This window comes from Maylandia zebra, linkage group LG20 (genome assembly GCF_041146795.1).
Source record: "Maylandia zebra isolate NMK-2024a linkage group LG20, Mzebra_GT3a, whole genome shotgun sequence".
Lineage (NCBI taxonomy): Eukaryota > Metazoa > Chordata > Actinopteri > Cichliformes > Cichlidae > Maylandia > Maylandia zebra.
In genome coordinates, this window is record NC_135186.1 from 34,015,174 (window position 1) to 34,028,270 (window position 13,097).

At 44.7% G+C, this 13,097-nt stretch overlaps 2 protein-coding genes and 1 long non-coding RNA gene across 3 annotated transcripts in view; 2 read left to right on the plus strand and 1 right to left on the minus strand.

The window, feature by feature from the left end:
- The first annotated feature begins 3,530 nt into the window (after window positions 1-3,530).
- On the plus strand, window positions 3,531-8,831 carry LOC101477056 (uncharacterized). Its single transcript, XM_004568159.6, has 10 exons — window positions 3,531-3,881; window positions 4,757-4,930; window positions 5,009-5,166; window positions 5,272-5,470; window positions 5,612-5,708; window positions 5,790-5,961; window positions 6,232-6,284; window positions 6,392-6,518; window positions 7,864-8,054; window positions 8,485-8,831. Exons 1-10 carry the CDS (start codon window positions 3,610-3,612, stop codon window positions 8,524-8,526), a joined length of 1,485 nt encoding a protein of 494 aa, XP_004568216.3. The 5' UTR covers window positions 3,531-3,609; the 3' UTR covers window positions 8,527-8,831.
- LOC143414255 (uncharacterized) lies at window positions 8,424-9,475 on the minus strand. The gene is made up of 3 exons (XR_013094766.1): window positions 9,269-9,475; window positions 9,095-9,185; window positions 8,424-8,496 (listed from the first exon to the last, which is right to left on the minus strand). It is a non-coding gene; the product is annotated as an uncharacterized LOC143414255 (long non-coding RNA).
- Window positions 9,410-13,097, plus strand: part of fgd1 (FYVE, RhoGEF and PH domain containing 1) — a 41,561-nt gene continuing 37,873 nt past the window's right edge. Inside the window, exon 1 of the mRNA XM_004568161.3 lies at window positions 9,410-11,180. Coding sequence (XP_004568218.2) covers window positions 11,036-11,180 — 145 coding nt within the window. The 5' untranslated portion in view covers window positions 9,410-11,035. The remainder of the gene's footprint in view (window positions 11,181-13,097) is intronic.

A 13,097-nucleotide genomic window follows, 5' to 3' on the forward strand; every position in this document is an offset into this window, starting at 1 on the left:
GGAGTGTCGATTATCCTATCACTCCAAAGAGCACATACAGGACATATCACATGTTAAACCTGAGAAATCTGGTAACAGCTTATTTTGAATTTGATGCCTTCACCTTGTGTTGCAACAATCTTCTTACTCGATTTTGGGTTTTAGCTGCTCACCAGTGAAGGACTTCCTTTCTTGTACTGTTTGCTTCATAACGCTGCAAAGCACCCAGACTACTTCCACTACACTAGTAATAATGCTGCTCAATAAGCTATTTAAAAAACATTTATTTATGTATTTCAGTTTAAAGAAGTAAGTTTTTAAAAATGAATTAACCATGTATTTACAAAACGTGATTAAAAATCCCAATGAGGACAACCACAAAACAAAAAGCTGTGAAAGTAACAATAATTCAGAGTCCTGGGTTGGAGCAACCTGTAACTCAACGCTTCCTTCAGCCGGCTCTTTGGTTGTATTTCTGACCCCCCTGCTCTGAAACTTTTACATGTCATTCAGCATTAACGGCGCCTTCACAGCTGTGTAAAACAAACACTTGGACCGTTAGATTATAGAACATAAACCTAAACATTTAGTTTTATTGCTGCACAGCAGCAGCTAAAAGGAGCCACGTGTGGAGCAGTCTATGTTTGTAGAGAAGACGAGCTTCTGATGTTTGAGACGTCGCAGTCTTCACCTGGAAGGGAAGAGTGACCGAGCAGAGCTGCGAGCCCGGATTCAGACCACCTGCTGACATCACGCCTCGTTAGATTCGGCTGTTTGCACAGTCTGTGATGTCACACTGTGCAACCTGAGAGACAAAGTTCATGGAGCAAAAGCCCTGGCTTTTTCAGCCTAAAGAGCAAGATCTCCTCTGTCATCTGACCTTTGACCTGTGTCGATTGAGGGCCGTCTAAATCAAAAACAGCTTCTCTGTCATACATAGGAGTGACCTGAGATAAAGACAGCCGAGATTCGAGTTTATTAAAAGTTTTTAGTTACTTTAAAGAAATATAAAATATGCTTATAAAACTACGAGGGTTCGAATAAAACTACTTATAAACTCCCGAAGCATTTAATTAATACTTATACAGAAAATTAACCTTTAAATATCTGAGGTGTGATTTCAGTTTAACTACTGTAGATGTTTTCATTTCGAGGTTAGAGCGACTGGTTTAACTCTCATTCTTTCTGTCTTGTTTGTTTTTAAATGTCTCCAGTTCAGTCAGCAAACAGTAAAATAGTGCATAAGTGAGCATCAACCACATCATTTTCTGACTACTTTGAGTAAGCTTGCCTGGGCATGTGCAGCGATTTTGCAATCTTGGACTTTCCCTAATTTCTGTGATGTTCTGGCTTTTTGTCATCTGGGGACTTCCTCCGTCACCGGAGTCATGCTTGAGTCATGATTGCCCTCGTCTGTCCTCCTCATACTGAGTGATGCTCTCTGAGGATTGAGCTCTAATAGCTCACAGCTCCCCAATAAACATGTAATTTCATGTCCAGTTACTTATGACTCTCAGGTTTCTCTCCACAAGTTCCTTCTTATTATTGCGATGCTGGACGTCGACATTACTCGTGACCAAAATTTAAAAGAACGAGATTAGTGTATTTACAAGTAACCTTCAGACTGCTCTAAACACAGTTTTTGTTTCCTATTCTTGTATACATGATAAAGAGATCGGAGAAGCCCCACCCACCTGCTGTGCAGACCTTCTGTTTGTGAGTGGCAGCCAAACAGAGTAAAGTTATCTTAAAGGGAGAGGAGACCAATTTACTGCATCACAGCCCAGAAAATAAACATAAATAAGGACCTTTTAAAAACTTTGGATCATGAAAAGCTGCTCCAGTAGAGTCCAAGAGCAAAAACATGAGTTTGAACACAAACTGTAAGCAGAAGTGTAGCCAGAATGGGGTCGGTGGCACAGTGGTCATGTCCCAATGGGACTCTTTTGGGCAGAACCTGGACGGCACCCATGGCTCCAGGCTGAGGTCTTGGACTTTTTCTTAATAAGTTTGCTTAAATCACCATCAGACTGACCTTGAGAGACCTTACCAAGCAAGCGCTGCCACGACAGCACAGCTCCTCATGCGCCATACCATTTATTTTTATTTTGTAGATATTGGAGATAATAAAATATAATAATAATCTCTATCTATGGTGCAGTAATATTATACATAAAGCTACAGAGCAGTGTGAATAATCAAATCATTTCATTTTACTCAAAGTAGTCACAAATCAGAACTTCTCCTGGTTGACTCCAAATTATCGCTATCCAACTGTTTTTCTGTTACTATCAATAACTCGTCAGTTTCAATCTGTTTGGCGTCATTCTTGACAGTACATTATCCTTTGACTCGCACATCAATGATGTCACTCGCTCAGCATATTTGCAACTCTGTTACATCAATCGCCTCCGCTCCTTCCTCACTCAGCATGCCGCTGTCATTCTCGTCCATGTAACTCACTCTTATTTGGCCTGCCACAAAAATCCATCAATAAGCTTCAACGTGTCCATAACTCTGCTGCCCGTATTATTACTAGGACTCCCTCTACCACCGCATCACCCCTACCCCCTATGGCTCCCAGTTAAACTTTACATTAATTTTAAAATACTTCTTTATACATTTAAGGCCATTCATTCTCTCTCCCCACCATACCTTTCTGATTTGGTACAGATCTCCATCCCATCCCGGTGCCTCAGATCCTCCTCGTCTTGTCTTACTACCATGGGGGGCAGGGCTTTTAGTCGCTCTGCCCCCTGACCTCGGAAACATCCCTTCATTCCCTCTTTTTAAGTCCACCCTCAAAACCCACCTGTTCAAGATGCCTACTCTATATAACTTCTCCATGCTCTTAAACTTTATTTTATTATTGTGTTTATTTCCTGTTTTTATGCCTGTCTTATTTGCTCTGTGCAGTGTCCTTGGGTGTTTTGAAAGGTAACTTTAAATAAAATGTATTATTATTATTATTTCAGCTACAACATTAAAGTAATATAGACATCAATTAATCAGTAATTGGGGGGGGGGGTCCTCAGTAACCCTAACCGGGCAGGGCGAAGTGGTCCAGCTTTTTCTTCATAGAGGGTCTTTTGAACCACACACAGAACCAGTTTACCTTGGAAGACGCCAAACAGAGAAACGATTGCAAACTTGTCCACCATGATAAAGTTTTGCTTCCCAGATGGGAATTTTTTATCAAATATTCTGAATTCCTGTGGAGGGAGCGGCGTTTACCTATTCTCGGTCCCCAACCCGTCCCACGGCATACGCCCCTGCCTTAAGGACAATATTTCTGCTTCACGCAGTTGGATGTCCACACCACCAGGCCAGAGGGGTGATAACAAAAGTCCAATGCTTTCAGGTTGAGGGCTAAAATCGAACCCATGATGACGTGATGGTGTTGTGGGTGAGTTTCAGAGTACAAGAGTCTCATTGTTAAAGTTTAAATAAGTTGTGTACCAACAACACAAACTCTCACAAAGTGTACTCAAAATAAATAAAGAGCTTCGTCTGTTTGGATCAAAGGTAAACTGATCAGAAAACTCACATCTCGTGACCTCCCGTTAACCTCCATGCGGGTAAAAACCCCGCTCTCTTATTGGCTGATGGTCGACCTGCAGACAGGTGAGGATGGCAGCTCGTGCTGACATGCTGCTGCTGCTGCTGAGTGGTTCGGTTCTGCTCGGACTCTCCGCCGGTCCCGGACACTCCTCTTCCTCCTCGGCTCCGGATTCTGAGCGCGGCAGGATGGAGCTGCGGCGCGTGCGCACCCTCGCGGCTCAGTCCCGGTACGGAGAGTGTTGGGCGCGAGCTCTGGAGCACCTGGACGCGAGCTGCAGGGACTTGACGTCGGAGAGCCAGAGCTTGATCGCGCTGCGGTTCACCCACTGTCACCTGAGCAGGTAACAACTGGGAAAACAGGTGTTTCCTCGCGCTGCTGTCCTGCACTGCGAGCCTTTATTAAATAATCCCGATCAAAATCATATTTTTGATTAGATTGCATTTAAAAGAAGCAGCTGGTGTTTGTAGCACTCTGCTATTTTCTGGGTTTGTATCTCCTATTCGCATTCGTTTACTTCCATCATGTGGCCGATTCAAGAGCTGCAGTACAGCTGGAAGAAAAAAAAACGAGGGAAATCCCAGAACCGCTTTTAAATATTCTAAATCTGTAAATATCCTAAATTGTTATTTCTTCCCAACAGGCTAAATTTCTCTGTAAAGGGGGAGTACATATGTACTTTGATATGTTTGGATCTTTAGTTTGGGGTTCCTGGGTTCACTCGCTACTTCAAATTATTTTAAGGTGGAAGCCTAAACCTAAACCTCACCTCAGTGACTAACCCAACCACCACTATCATTTAAAGCTGAGGCATCAGTTTGCTCAAACCGTGGGTGTGTTACCAATGACCTGGCAGATGTTAAGAGGTAAACTTTTTCCTTTTATAAAGAAATCAGAGACGTCTGTGCCCCAAAGGCCACAACCACTTCAAAAAGTATACCCCCTTGTCTTTATTTTGATCTTCTATAACATCAGACATCAAAGTGCTTCACAGGTGATGAGTCTTTCATGAATGATCAGTTTGGACTCAAAGTTTCAGTTTGTCAGATGGCATCATCTCCTTTCCTCTGATAAAAGATAGTCCATTGTATCCTCTGCTAAAGGAAGTAATGTAGGAGGCATCGAGTCACCTTTCCTTACAGGTTTAAACCAGCTGTCATCATGGCTGCCTCGCAGATACTTCAGTTTAACCATAACCTGTGTCTGTCCATCTGTCAGCTCAGGCAGGGATTTCCCAGCATGCCCTGAGGGGTCAGAGGTCAGCAGATGTACAGCTGGCATGGACACAGTGGCGTTTAACAGCTACACAGAGTTCTTCACACACACTCACTCCATGTGCCACTTCCTGCAGTCTGAGGCCTGGCAGCGCCAAGCAGAAAACACCATTTACAGGTGAGCAAGCACAGATGACATCATGCTGAGGTGAGGAAGTGCATGTGTGTGTAACAGATGTGTGTGCGTGTGTGTCAGGCTGACTGAGAGCTCGGCAGGTGTAGCCGAGCAGCTTCAGTCCACCAGGCTGATGGCTGAGGACCTGATCGAGGCCCAGAGAGCTGCCTTGCAGGCGCAGAAGGCGATCCTGTCCAATGGCGAGGAGCTCAGAGTCACACTCAGAGACTCAACACGGGGTAAACGCACACTGATGGCCTGAGACACACAGACACCTCTTCGAAATGTTTCAAGCACCTGAAAGACTCACTTCCTCCGCCTCTCTCCACCTGTCCCCTGCTCAGGTCTGCGGTCGGTGTTCTCAGAGCTCAGCAGCACCTCGAGGGAGCAGCAGGTGGCGCTGTCCGAACTCTTCAACAGAGTTTCCTTTTTGCAGAGTTTCCTTCTGATGGAAACTCGCAGCCTGAGCTCCTGCTGCTACAACGCCGCTGCCCTCTGCACCTCCTTCCTCATCACCTCCACCCCACGCTCCTCCAGAGCCAGGTAACGCCACCTCCCTTCCCCGCCTTTGCACAGAGCTGGGTTTTAACGTGTAACTGATAGAGTGTGTGTGTGTGTGTGTGTGTGTGTGTGTGTGTGTGTGTGTGTGTGTGTGTGTGTGTGTGTGTGTGTGTGTGTGTTTAGGTTGGTGTTGTTGAGTTTAGTATGTTTGAATTTCTACCTGGAGAGAAAGATCTACCAGTTTGTGCTGAGCTCTGATAATCCTGAGCACCAACACATGGTCAGTATGCTCACCTGAGCTTCACCTGATGCTTTAACCTTTGACATGATGCACACATTCATCACTCTTTCCTGCGTTCAGGAGCTGCTCACTGTGTACGTGAGTGCGTTGAGGCGATTCATGGTGTGTGTTGGAGTGTGTGTTCTGCTGGTGGTGTGTGTGCGCTACAGGGACCCGGTGCAGCAGAGTCTGCAGGTGCTGCAGCAGCTCAGAGAGACTCAGAGGAGCCTGCAGGAGGCGCTGCAGCATGCAGGTGAGTTCAGCCAGCAGGCAGACACTTGGGAAAACTGTAGACTGTATACAAAAGATGGAAGTAGGCACTATGAAGGCCACCCAGGTTATTTCTGTGATTTCTTTATGAATGCATAACGGGATGTTGAGATCCAAAAAAGCCAACATGGTGGTGCTCGATTAGCTGTTGGTGGTGTCACAGTGGATGCCTTCAACTGGTTGGAGGTTTTCATAGATTCCAGTGAGTTTGATTGGCGCAGATAATTTACTGAAGAGAAAACTTTGTCTGCAGAGAGTTTAGGGGAGCGACGGAGGACGGCAGAGGACGATCAGCTTCCTGTGAAGGTGAGAACATCAGGAGACAGTTCAGGTGTACACGCCTGCTAGCAGAGGAGAGGTTACGCTCTGAGTCCGTTCCACTGGTTCCAGATCAGCTGTGTCGTGTTTTCCAGATGAGATCAGAGAGCAGAAGAAGAGAGGAGATGCTGAGGAGGAAGGAGGAAAGAAGAGAAGAGGAAGACAGGGAGGACATATATCCCACCACCGGTGGCTCAGACCCATCGAACCTCTCGCACTTCGGTCAGTAGTTGTTGATCCATCCATCCATCCATCCATCCATCCATCCATCCATCCATCCATCTGCCAAAGGGCGAGAAAGTTGTCTTTGTCTGTGTTGTGTCAGGACTGAATCTGATTGCAGTTGGATTTGCAGTCTGCACACTCACAGAGGAAGGAAAATGGTTAATAAGTTCCGACTTTGTTCTTGGCCATTGTAGCATTGGTTCAGGCTCAGCTGATACACATCCAGCTGGCAGACGTCACATAAAGTGTGCCATTTAAGCTCCTCTGCAATCCTTCTGGTTTGCAAATACTGATGCAACAAAAGAATAAAATAACTCTAGTGTCACTGTAACGTGTACAGTGAAATTAAGTGCAATCAGGAGCGCAATGATCACTCGCAGCAATAATAAAAATGGTGTATAAATGATATTAAACTATATAAGAGATAAAGACAAAGGAGACAAACTATCTTTCTCCATTCTCCCAAATTACACAACTCGTTTAGTGCAAAGAGCACATTCATGAGGACACTTCAACACTGTCTGATGCTAACAGTGAGATTGATCCTTTATCATGTTATTATGTTGAATTTGTGTTTTTCCGACAGCAGTAACTACGCAGGTTCCTCCAGAGTAGCGAGAGGACGTCCAGTGTCAATGATGTCCCTTTTTCTGTCCCACGGGAAAAGCACACACAGAACAGTATGTTTTAAATCTCTCGGCCTCTGGAAGATGTAGCGTCTCTGCGATGCCTTCTTAAACAGCTCTGTGGTGTTTCTGGCCCAGCTCAGGTCGTCCTTGATCTAAACTCCCAGAAACTGGAAGTCTGTGACCCTCTCCACGGAGTTCCTGCTCGTTATTAAAGGCTTAATTATTGATTTATTTCATCCTGAAGTCGATGATCAGCTCTTTTGCCTGGGAGGTGTTCAGGAGCAAGTTGTTATCTCTGCACCACTGACTCTGTCTTCTGTTTATATCAAGAACAAAACTACTCGATTTATTAGCTGTTTGAAGTTGCGCTGTGGCTGTTGTGGCTCTTTGGTGTTGAAGCTTCTGTGTCTAAAACAGTGATGCGGGTGTGGATGTGCCTAAAACCATCCTTCTTGATGACCAGCAGGGGGCGAAATAACTCAGAAGTTGTATTGAAGTCTGTGTGAAAGTGAACCTAGAGTCAGTTTAAGCTGAGTTTATCGTAACTGCTTTTGGTGTTACGTATGTCAGCTGTGACATCTCAATAATCTATAATTAAAGAGTTAGTTTAGTCAATTAGCTTCAAACTTAAACAGTTTGAGTTTAATTAGCGAGATGCAGATGTGGCACAGCTGTCCACATGGTTTCTTCTTCTACGTCTTTTTGTGCTGCAGGTTGGAGCAGCGACAGCATCCTCAGCAGCACTGAGAACGCCTCATCAGCCGACTCCACCCTCAGGAACGGTTCCCACAACGCCTTAGTGCGTCAGAGTCCAGGCAGGCGTCCTCGTCGCTCATCCTCTCGCCGTCCTCGGTCTCCCCCCTCCTCCCCACTGGTGTACAGCATCCTGGTGGACGACAAACAGGTAGGGAGGGCTGATTATCGAGTATTGATCTGTAGGGTTAAACAACCAAAATTCTTCAAAGCTAAATATTGATTCTGTAAACCCGGAAACTCACAGAGGCAAACACGGACTGGGAAATATCGACGAGCTGTGAATCTGATCGATTAGAAACCAGAGTTTATGTCGCGTTTTATTTTCTCTTAAACATGACATCAACTATCAGAATATTATGTTCACGTTCTGTGGGCCTGATTTGACTATTCTTATTCATTTTTTGATGTTTAGTGTTTTTACATTTTCTTTGGAAAAACATTTTGTTTTTGGACATTTTAGGAATATTGTGTGATGTAAACATTAGAAACATGATTTCCCTCCTTGTTGTGATGCTGACCTCTGCTCTCGCGTCTCTTCTCCTGTCCGTCCTCCTCTTCATCACCACCCTGATGTTCAGCCTCGTTACAGCCTGAGGAGCAGAAGGTCGGACATTCACTGACTCATCATTTATGTTCTCATTTTTCTACTGGAAACATAATTTTACTTATTTTTTTGTTTTTGTCTGTTTTCGTAAATTTAAATAAAATGTTTTTAGATTTAAAACAAAAAAACATCTCAAAGTGATGAGATGTAAAATGTCTGTTTTTGAAATGTTTTCTGAGATGAAGCTGATTGGAGTTTACGGCACACACGTTGTTTTTTGTTTTTTGTTTTAGTGCATGTAAAAAATTGGCAAAGGTAGTTTCTGGTACGAAGGTTGTGTTGAACTTCAGAGTTTTGATAAACTCACATGTTGTGTCCCAAATCACATACTTTGTTACTTGTATTCACCGCTCTGAGTGCTTAAGTGCATCCAAACTGTCAAGTATGGCTACAGTTGCAGGAGCAACGGTCTAAGCTGAGGAGCCGAGACCTCGCTCCTCCCAGCCGTCTCCTCCAGCTCGTCTGAGGGGACAGTGAGGTGTTCACAAGGCAGCCGAGAGATCTAATCTCTCAGCGCGTCCTGGGTCCGCAACAGAGACACCTCACCCCCCGATCCCCATTAGGACATGTCTGGAATACCTCACCTGGGTGGCGCCTCGGAGGATTCTCAAACCACCTCATCTGGCTGCTGGCAGCTCTACTCTTCCTCTCCTGAACGAGCTCCTCATCTAGTCTCTAAGGTAGATGAGAGGGAAATCCACAGCTTTGTGATACTGCACTCATAACAGTAAAAAAACACTTGGTGTGGAGTGCAGTACCTTAGCCAACATGGTAAACCGGCAGAAACAGAAGCAATTTTCATCTGGTAATACCAAACCAGCCAAGAGATGATCTCTTCAGTGTGTCCTGGCTGTGTGTCATTCACACGCTGCACCAGCATCCATACAGAGACACAGTAACAGCTACTGTTGGTCACACAAGAGAACCCCTGACATTACCCGGGCATAGTTTAGAATGAATGGACATCATAGGGTGATCCACTTTCTTCTGGCAATTTTCATGGAGATGGTCAGTGGTTTGACTCCACATGCACGACACTGATGATGAAACCCATGTGTGTGCATGATGGGTAAAAAGCACTTAAAGCTTCAAGTTCCCAGTTAAGAGTCCAAAAAGACCAGATTCAGTCCTTTCAAGTGACGGGAGCTAAAACAGAGGCTTTCAGACAGAGCATGAGAAAAGAGGCCAGAGCAGCATATGCTGCGGAAAGCTGATCAAGCAAAATAATAAGCAGGATATTTAAATATGTCAGCATGTCCCACCAGGTGGCAGCAGATCTTTGCTCTGCCTGAAGAAAATGTTTTGACATGTTGGGAGTCTGCTCCCGTCTGTGGACGGATCTTAAAACCACTGAAATGTGACCTTTGTTACGATCTCAGACTGAGGCTCCGAGCGCAGCAGGGACATGTGGAATGAAGGGTTGGAGCCCCCTGGTGGTTGAAAGCTGCTGCTCACATCATCCTGAAACTTGAATCTGTGCTTCTGTTAGAAAGAGAAAAAGCAGAGTCATGAGTGGTGGAGAGTAAGTGGAGCTCAGACTCTGGTGTTGGTAAAGGGGAAAAATTTAAAATATCCTGCTGGAATTTTTCTCCAAAGTTTTCCTTTTGCTTCAAATTTCAGCCTCAGAAAACAGAGAAAATGAGAACCAGACCACAGGGAGAGGAGAGAGGGAGGAGGGGAGCTGCTCTGGGATCAGATGTCTGGACGGAGGAGGAGGAGGAGGAGTTGTGGTGTCGGTCTGCAGCTCAGATCAGACTTTCACACAAAAGCCTGGAGCTGCCGAGAGACGGCCAACCGACAGCCAGTCTGTCTGTCTGTCTGTTTGGACAAACTGACGCTGAAGAGAAGGAGCAAAAAGTCTTCAGAGGGAGTCAAACCGAAGCAGCAGGAGGAGCAGAAATCAGAAAAAGTGGAGGCACTCGAGCAGGAGGAGAGCTGAGTCTGCACATTGTGCTCTAAAGCTCCTACAGACGTTTGATTTCAGGTTTCTGGATCCTCAAAAGTTGTTCCTCAGCTTTATCTCGGAGGAGCTGAACTGACAGAAACCCTCAGTCGGCACACCCGGGGAAGGTTTTTAATCTGAAAACCACATCAGCCGGATTCCTCTGATTGTTTCTGCGGATACGTGACGTGGAGATGGAGGCACGGAGACTGGTAACGTTTAGATTCCTGAAAGAGTGACAAAGAGGAAAAGATGGGAGCGAGAGGGGGAGGATGAAGGAGGGTGAGACATTTTTGACCTCCACATGGCTTCAGCCAGAGAGTGAACCACCAGAGAGTCGCAGCTGAAGTTCATTTTCCTGAATGGAGAAAAGAGTGAAGCAGATAACCGATGCCGAGTGCGCCTGTGTGGATTTCTCTGAGAGCAAAACTGACTCTGAACAAGCAGAAAGTGACTGATTCAAAAACAAACACTCATATTTTAAAATAAAAAGACAAAAGAGAAGGAAAAATCTCATGAGTGGAGAATGAACTGAATAAACCCTGACCTGCGTACAGGTGTGCAGTGACGTACCTGTGCAGGCATGCAGCTGAACCGACCTCGCAGCACTCTGCTCAGCCTCCCTGCTCCTCCTGCTCCCTCCTTCTCCAGTCAGTTCAGCACCATGAGGTTCTCCTACCACCTCAACACGCCACCACATGGCAGCCGCAGCGCCACCTGCAGGACAGGTGAGTGCACTGCAGCTTTTGTGTATTTGTTTAAAGGCACTTACTGTGAATGTATGTGTTTTTAAAATGTTTGAAAGCTTCCAGATTTAACCACAGCTCTGTCTGCATGTTGTGTTATTGAGCAATGAGCTGAAGTTAAACTAGGGCTGGGCTGTACTTTCATGTAATGCCAGACTGTACCACAAGATGGTGCAGCGATTCACCGTAACCTTTACAGGTGAGTCATCATAAACATTGTTTAAAGTGGCAGCGTGGGAAATGCCAAAGCCTCTTAAGGAAATGGAGGAAAAAGTAAAAAGAAATGTCAAAAGAATAGAAGGGGGGAAAAAAACAACACATCTGTAAACACATCTGGTAAAATGCTGCCCCCTGGAGGTTAATCTTATTTGACGCATTCTGCAGAGGGTAATTACAAAAAGTGCCTTTAACTCAGCAGAAATTGCACATTTTTATAGGGATGGTGTCAGCAGCTGGTTCCGAGAAGATAAAATATCTGGAATTTTTAAAGTGCTGTGCAGAAGTCTTGCGTCGGCCTCATTTCTTCACATTTTGCTTCCAGTGAGCCAAAATTTCTTCCTTGTAGTTTAAAAAAAGTGGTTCTGAACAGTACTTCTCCAGGCTTTCTGAAAGTATTTAAAACTTTTTCCTTTGGACTTTCTCAGTTATTTGCAGTCGGATCCTTGTACCTGACCAGTTTCAGAGGCTGTTTGTTTGTGGAACCACTTAACACTGACCTGTGACTCATTCAAGCATAAAAAGTCACCAATTCAATGGACGAACCAGTGATGTGTCTACACATCAGCATTGTTGGGATCATTACTCAAGCCATTATACATTACTTATTACTTTTCTTAAAAGTAATGCAGTACTTTAATTACTCACTGGGGAAAGTAATTTGTTACATTACTTTCCAGTTTCTCCGTAAAATGACCTGAATTGTGTCATAATCAGCACTTAACAATATAAACCTTTGGCTGCCGTCACGTGTCCTAATAAGGACACGCATAAGCGCTTCCTCTTAGTATTTAGGTATGAACGCAAAGCAAAGATGAAAACCTTCACAAAGAAACTTAGATGAGATCGCCATGGTGATTCTCCTGTAGAAACATTAACAGGTACAAACGGACTCTGCAGACTGACTCCTCATCAGTTTGTTACCTGTTGAAGTTCAGGGTCTGGCTCCAGCACATTACACCAAATTCTGGAAATTTTTGAAATATTTTTCTCTGCCTGTCACAAGAACACAGTTTGTTTGCATTTCTTTAGTTACATTTATTGAAAAACCCCCAAAGATAACACATCTGAGAGGCACAAAATAATATTTTTGCACCAACAAGGTGATTCACAAAGCGCTAAATTACCACGGCGTCCTTAGTGTTTGGTGGGGCTTCTGCTCCTGAGATGACCATATTAGGTATATGTCATCTCTGTGACATCACACAGGTCTGCCGTCAGAAGCCTGAGTGTTTGTCTCTTTGTCATTTAAACTTGAGCCATGGCTGTAGAGACTCACTGAATGGCCACTGAAAGCAGGATGAGTTTATTTAACCTTCATCGCTGCTGCCCGCAGTGAAAGTTACAGTCATGGTGGTGATTGGTGCGATGCTGCGGCTGGTCTCTGCAGCTCCATGTCCTGCCTCTACTTTCATTTTTCTGCTCGTCTGTTTAAACAAACAGAAACATAAAAGCTCTAATCTCTGAGCAGCAAAAGTATGACAGTTTGCTTTTATTTTTAAACATAAAGCAGCACACTCTGAAAGCCGTCACAATTAAATATCCATCATATGTTGTAGATCATCCATCTATTTTCTGCCATTTATCTGGGTACGGGCAGCAGTCTAATGGGGAAGCCCAGACTTCCTTCACCCCTGCCACCTCTTCCAGCTCATCCGGTGGGACACAGAGTTATTCCCAAAC

What these genes read in the sequence shown, in the direction of transcription:
- LOC101477056 (XM_004568159.6), top strand. Translation starts at nt 3,610, where the DNA reads ATGGCAGCTCGTGCTGACATGCTGCTGCTGCTGCTGAGTGGTTCGGTT. An exon ending in CCACGCTCCTCCAGAGCCAG is followed by an intron (nt 5,471 to 5,611) that starts GTAACGCCACCT and finishes GTGTGTGTTTAG; the next exon opens with GTTGGTGTTGTTGAGTTTAG. An exon ending in ATCGAACCTCTCGCACTTCG is followed by an intron (nt 6,519 to 7,863) that starts GTCAGTAGTTGT and finishes TTTGTGCTGCAG; the next exon opens with GTTGGAGCAGCGACAGCATC.